Source organism: Octopus bimaculoides, chromosome 6 (assembly GCF_001194135.2).
Source record: "Octopus bimaculoides isolate UCB-OBI-ISO-001 chromosome 6, ASM119413v2, whole genome shotgun sequence".
NCBI lineage: Eukaryota > Metazoa > Mollusca > Cephalopoda > Octopoda > Octopodidae > Octopus > Octopus bimaculoides.
The window spans coordinates 9951708-9959233 of NC_068986.1; the positions used below are offsets into that span (position 1 = coordinate 9951708).

At 39.2% G+C, this 7526-nt stretch overlaps 1 protein-coding gene across 2 annotated transcripts in view; it reads left to right on the forward strand.

The window, feature by feature from the left end:
* Nucleotides 1-2131: 2131 nt before the first annotated feature.
* LOC106883755 (uncharacterized) overlaps nucleotides 2132-7526 on the forward strand; it is a 25667-nt gene continuing 20272 nt past the window's right edge. The window contains exon 1 of one of the 2 annotated variants that reach the window (XM_052968604.1): nucleotides 2132-2197. In XM_052968604.1, coding sequence (XP_052824564.1) covers nucleotides 2146-2197 — 52 coding nt within the window. In that variant the 5' untranslated portion in view covers nucleotides 2132-2145. Of the gene's footprint in view, nucleotides 2198-6782; nucleotides 6885-7526 lie in introns of those variants that run through there. The other variant, XM_052968606.1, reaches the window with a different exon arrangement.

Here is a 7526-nt window from a genome sequence, read left to right on the forward strand (position 1 = left end):
CTTCAAACTCGATATATCCAAGATCGATTTATTCACCACTCGTTGACATAGAGTGGTGAATAAATCGATCTTGGATATATCGAGTTTGAAGCTTCTGTCTCTTTTAAATATACAAATTTAAAAGTTAAAAACCTTGAAATATATATATATATATATATCATCATCGTCGTCGTCGTCGTTTAACGTCCGTTTTCCATGCTGGCATGGGTTGGACGGTTCGACTGGGGTCTGGGAAGCCAGGAGGCTGCACTAGGCCCCAATCTGATCTGGCAGTGTTTCTACAGCTGGATACTCTTCCTAACACCAACCACTCTGGAGTGAAATCATAGTCATAGCCGATGCCAGTGCTACCTGACTGGCACCTGTGCTGGTGGCACATAAAAAGCACCATTTGAGTATTGAGCCTCATGGAGCCAGTGACAGATGACTGAGACCATTGGCAATATGCCATGTTTGTGAAGATCTATCAGCACACGTAAGACCATAGTTGTGGTTGATGCTGTTGTCAGGTAATTGGCACCTGTGCTGGTGGCACATAAAAAAGGTACCATTCAAGGATTGGGCCTTATGGAGTGTAGACGCAGGTCTACACATGCTTGTGTAGACCTGTCAAGCCAAGTGAGACCATAGTCATGGTTGATGCTGGTGTCAGGACATTGGCACCTATGGCAGTGACACATAAAAAACACCCACTACACTCTCGGAGTGGTTGGCCTAATGGGAAGGGCGTCCAGCTGTAGAAACCTTGTCAAATCAGATCAGAACCTGGTGCAGCTCCCCGGGTTACCAGTTTTCAGTGAAACTGTCCAAACCCATGCCAGTATGGAAACCAGACATTAGATAATGATGATGATGCACATCGCATGATTGACCAGACTATTAGATGATGTTATACATTGCTAGTCACAATGCGCTTTCCATTGTTTTAGCTTTCGAATGATGCCATCTTGCTGGTTAGGCAGGATGACCAGCGTTTCCTCTAATCGGAAGGTTATTTGGTCGCAGAGATACTATTTGCAGCTGTAATAAAAGAAATCGTCTGATGTTGAAACTGAACAATAATATAAATCAAACAAGAAAAGGTGATGAGCTGGTAGAAAAGGTGATGAGCTGGTAGAAACGTTAGCACGCCGGGCGAAAAGCTTAGCGGTATTTCGTCTGGCTTTGTCTGTCCTTGTTTGTCCCCTCTATGTTTAGCCCCTTCTTGGCAATAAAGAAATAAGAAACGTTAGCACGCCGGGAGAAATGCTTAGCGGTATTTCGTCTGCCGTTACGTTCAAATTCCGCCGACGTTGACTTTGCCTTTCATCTTTTCGGGGTCGATAAATTAAGTACCAGTTACGCACTGGGGTCGATGTAATCGACTTAATCCCTTTGTCTGTCCTTGTTTATCCCCTCTATGTTTATCCTCTATGTTTACCCCCCTGTGGGCAATAAAGAAATAAAATAATATTAAAGCAAATAACATGAACAAGAGAGACAACTCAGTTGCTTCGAAGGGAGAAAACTCTGGTGGTATGATGTTTTTGTTTCTCATTCTGAGTATTCGGCTCAAGTTCGTAAGGTTATGAGTTCGATTCCTGGCAGCACACTGTGACACTTTATTTCACACTGTATCAGTTTGCTCAGCTGGCAAAAATGAGTTGTAGCTGCATTCGAAAGTGTCAGCTTTGTTATGGGTACGCGCGTCTGTGGATTATTCAGCCACTTATAGGTTAATTTCACGATCAGGCTCTCCCATTGATCGGATCAACTGGAACGCTCGTCGTCGCAACCGACGGAGTATCAGTTTTGAGGTAAGAAGATGCGGAGCTGACAAATTAACTCTTAGCTGCATTTTTGTCCGGTATATGTTCTTGGTTCAAATACCGCCAAGCTCGGTTTTGTTTTTCATCCTTTCGGGGGTCGGTAAAATAAGTACCAGCTGAGCGCGTGGGTCTATATAACCGATTCACCCTCCCCTAAAATTGATGGCTTTATGCCAAAATATGAGACCATAATTCTGACTTAGACGAAGGTGGGTAACAGGAGAATCTTCATCAGACAAAATATGTCCATCGTCTTTTGTTAACGAAATGGTCCTTATCAGCTGTGCGATTGTGTGAGCGCATGCGTATTTTACAACCAGGATACGAAGGAAAACATATGTACGCACGCAACGTTTTCAAGATGAAATCGAATTTAATTGAAGATAGAAGTATATGTTTGTAAATACTTTTTGGTTATCTCACCCCCATTAAAAAATTGCCATTAAAAAACTGGGCTAAGGCGGCGAGCTGGCAGAAACGTTAGCACACCGAGCCAAATGCTTAGCGGTATTTCGTCTGTCTTTACTTTCTGAGTTCCAATTCCGCCGAGGTCGACTTTGCCTTTCATTCTTTCGGGGTCGATAAGTTAAGCATTTTTTTTTAGTTGGGGGAGATACTCCAATTTTTTAATGGGGGTGAGATAACCAAAAAGTACTTACAAACTGTGTACACTCACAGCTAAAAATCAGAGAACATATTAGTCAACATCTGTTTATGTTCTGAGTTCAAATCCTACCGTAGCTCATTTTGTCTCTCCAGAGTCGATGAAATAAAGCATTAATCAAATACTGGGCTTGATTTAATCGACTGCACTCTCTCACCAAATTTACGGCGCTGTCTCGATAATAGGAATCATTCTGAGATGGATAGGGTGCAATACTCACACTATATTTTAGACTAAGATTTGAGACAACTGCGGGACTTGATAGAGTTAGCGTTTGATATCTAAATTTGCCATGATAAAGAACACTGAAATCTGTTTGAGATTTTTGATAAGATAAATATTCATTTTTATTGCGGGGAAAATATTGTTGTTACTACGAATGACAAACAGTGAAGTAGATGGAAGATTATTGTCGTTGAACTCGGTAGAATAGTAGTCGTTGCTGTGATGTTAGCTGATCATTGTGTGCTGCAGTCGCTTTCCGGTCATTGTTTTAGCGTTGTGACAGCGCTCTGGCCAGTTGCTGGTTTTGCTACGTGTTCTGTGTCCGGTCTGATGTCCACCGTCCACTCGTAGTGACCAAAAGATACGCTGAATATTCAGTGGTGGTCTTGCTCATAAAAAGCGCACCAAAAATGAAATTGCTGTTAGATCCGGCTCCACACGAAGTCTTGAATGGTCAGAACTTTTAATGGCGTTGGCAATATTCTAACGAATCGCTATCGTATTATTCAGTATTCTTTTTTGTTTTGCCATCGGATATTGTGATCTGGGTTCGATTGCTTAATATTCTTGCTACAAATTAGAGATATATTACAAATTAGTAATTCAATTCAGAGATCTATTCCAACGGCAGGGCATTACTTTTAGGCCCAGAATATACTTTAACACTGACCAGTTGGCAACGATGTCTTACAAAGCCAAAATGCGATTCATATAACATTAGTTTATCGGAGGAACTGGAACATAGTCTAGACTAGTGCTTCTCAAACTATCTGATGTGGCGTACCGCCATTTTTTTGTCTTGTTTTCCAGTGTACCCGAGACCGGTAATATTTCTTGGTAATATTAATTTATACCGGAAACAATATATATCATGAATATAATAAAAGTTGACTATTCTTTTTTCACAATGAGAGATATTCAGCAACAGTACTTTGGAGTAAAGATTATTTGCCAACATAACATGGCAGTCCTGGTTTAGGACGAATGTAGCTGTAATTTAGATCTAGGAGGCATCGTCTCCAGCTGGTTATACGACACGATCTGTGTCCTTATATTTTGAGTGGGGGTGCTGGATTCCCTTGTTCGAAAATATAAGGACACAGATCGTGTCGTATAACCAGCTGGAGACGATGTCTCCTGGGGCTAAATTATAGCAACATTCGTCCTAAACCAGGACTGCCATGTTATGTTGGCAAACAATCATTACTCCAATTTTTTTTTCATCTTATATTTATTTTGTAAACAAATAATACAATGCTACATAAGCTGATAAGTTGTTTACTGCAATGCATAAAGCAAAATTACTGAAATTATGCTATTATTTCTTTCTTTTCTGGAAACTCGCCGCGGACCATCATTTTGAGTAGCACTGGTGTAGACCACATCCTCGTAAATATTCAACTGAATATCAAACTTTACAACATTACATTCACTATTACATATGTATATTTTGTATGTGAGTTACGACTGAATGAAGAGCTAATATTCATTGGACGGTATGTAGTGGAACTTTGATGTAAATGTGTATGGTTGTTTCGTGTAACTGCGTCTTTAGCGAAAGCGATAGTGAAAGCTTGAGCTTACTGTGGCTCTGAGTATGTCTAAACGGTATTTAATTTGAGTAGTTTCATTTTAATGTAAAAATTGTGATGATGTCAGGCGCTCTATTTTATGTTCGTTGCAGTTTGTTGTGGAGAAAATGGTGGTCTAGACAGGACAAAATACAACTCATCATAGATGTAATATGATGTCGAGGGGAGAGAATAGAGGAGTAGACAGGATTAACACAGCCCACCGTAGATGTAATATAAATTAACGTTATCTGCATTGACAGCCATGTCTGTTCAGTAATAAGCAAAGACCACAGCACATCAAATTAATATATTTAGTGGCGATTATATTTTTAAGGTGATGTTTGACCCATATTTCAATCTATTGTCTTATTTCGTCACTGATGTCTGTTGTCGTCTCAATTGTGTCATTTCAGACTCTTTACAGCCACTTGATGTCCAGTATTCTCTTTGAGCAAGTGAATTATAACGTTGTCAATTGGTTTTCCTTCTGTTTTTATCACTTTCCAGTTTCCACATCCGTAGAGTAATTCTAAACCAGGAAACTCAGGTTACACAAAGAGTGCATCACTCAAAGTTTGGAATGCAGAAATTACTGACGAGGTGCGGCAGCAGAGACTAACGTGATTGATACCGTGGTTCACATGCATCATCTTCTGCTAGTGTTAGCCAATCCCCACCCTCACGTATCGTGTGCTACAATTGCTATGATGTCTTGGGTGAGTCACGTCTCCCAGTCAAGTCAGTAGCGAGGAGGTGTCCTGTCGTTGTTCGTGAATAATTACAACGAAAGAATAGTTTTGTGAACGGGATTAATTTACTTTTAATTAGCTCAAGGAATGAAAATTTTCGTGGTCGGTCGATCTTTTAAAAATAGCAACTAAATTTTTCTATTCTATTTTTACAATAAATTCAATTTAAATATTTTATAATTAAAGTAATTATATATAATTAAGCATTAAATAAAGAATTTTAAAATATATGTATATAATGATTATAACATTAATACATTAAATTAAAATAAGGATCTCCTCTCACCAGACTATATTAAAGAAAGAGAGGACACATTGGATAGTGGAGTGAGAGTGAGGCAGAGGGAGAGAAAGGGAGAGAGGGGGAGAGAGAGATTGTTACTAAGATTGAAGATGTGGTGATCCCAACGGGAATACAGACCTGCTCAAGGGAAGCTCACCTGGGACTAATCAACAACAACAACAATAACAGCAACATATATCTTAAAATAAATTGCCCAAAATACAAACCTGGCTAATTAATATTAATTTCCTTCGTTAAGGTTGCGAAATTATGAGGAGTAAATTGTGTGTGTGTGTGTGCGTGCGTGTGTGTGTATACATACACTTACATATATGGGTATATATACATATAAACATATAGTCTTTTATTTGTTTGTCATTTGACTGTGGCCAAGCTGGAGCACCACCTTTTAGTCGAACAAATCGACCCTAGGATATTTCTTTGTAAGCTTAGTACTTATTCTATCGGTCTCTTTTGCCGAACCGCTAAGTTACGGGGATGTAAGCACACCAACATCGGTTGTCAAGCGATGGCAGGGGAAAAACACAGACAGACACACACACACACACACACACATATATACGACGGGCTTCTTTCAGTTTCCGTCTACCAAATCCACTCACAAGGCTTTGGTAGGCCCAAAGCTATAGTAGAAGACACTTGCCCAAGGTACCACGCAGTGCGACTGAACCCGGGACCATGTGATTGGGAAGGAAGCTAGTTACCATACAGCCACTCTTGCGCCTATACAGTATATGAGTGTGTGTGTGTGTGCGCGCGCGCGTGCGTGTATGTATATATATATATACACACATGATATATATATGTGTGTGTAAATACATATTATATATATGTACATATATATATTTGCATTGCTACGTATCTCTCTTTACCCCTCTCGTTCTTCCTTCTGTTACTACTATATTCCTTTCTTCCTCTCTTTCTCTCGTTGCTCACCTATTCTTCTACTTCCTCCCTTTGTTTCTCCCTCTACCACTCTCTCTCTCTCTCTCTCTCTCCCTTACCCCTGCCTGGTCACATCTTCCAAAAACAAACAGATTAAATCTCTCATTACATTACTGCTCAAATAAAATCAACAATTAAACCTAATTACTTATTTTTCGATCAACTAACCTTTACACCGACCTACGATCGGTTACAACTCTTATAAAAGTACCATAAATCTGAAGCTGACACCTAAATTGACACACGTGGTTACAAAGTTCTGCATGCATGACTGAATTCTGAACGACTCCAAATTTAATCACTAAAAATCTTTCATAATATCTTTCCATCAGAACCTACCCTACAACATAATTATCATCCAATAGGGCTCCACCTACTTCAGAAAAAGTGAAACTTACAAGAAACTGTAGAAAGCAAAGATGAACTCAAATGTACCACAGTCCGATGAAGAGTAAGACGAAACTCCGAAGTCACTGCCAACACTTTTTGCTAAAGAATAATATGTATACAGTTCTATATTTAAGAGATGAGGAATTATGTATATTCGGCTGATATACCCTCCAGCCTTCATCAGGTGCCTTGGGGAAATTTCGAACCCGGGTTCTCATTCCTAAGGTATTTTTCCATATTATCATTATTATTATTATTATTATTATTATTATTATTATTCAGACCACTGCCTGGAATCGAACTCTGAATCTTGGGGTTAGTAGCCCGCGCTCTTAACCACTACGCCATATGCCTAAGACACCTGATGAAGGCTGGAAGGTATATCAGCCGAAACGTTGTGTTAACAACAAACAAGATGAGGACAAATATCCATCAAATGTAAATAATATGTATGTATGTATGTATGTATATATGTATGAGGGTGTGCGTGTGAGAGTGTGTGCATGTATGTATATATATATGTGTGTGTGTGTGTGTATATATACACACACAATACATAATTACGCATGTGTGTGTGTATGTTCACACGGGCATAAATGCATATCTATGTGTGTATCATTGTATCTATGTACTATAATGATAGTCATGGCATAATCTAACCGTTTAGATTAGATTAAAATCAAGCAGACAGCTGAGTTTTTTTGGAAATGTGTTTGGATGAACTCACCACTCACACACACGCGCGCGCACACACAATCGATACATAAATATATTCACATTAATATGTTTGAAACAGAGAGAGAGAGAGAAAGAGAGAGAGAGAGGGAAAATCGATTTAGGCATATATATGTATATAAATATGTATAT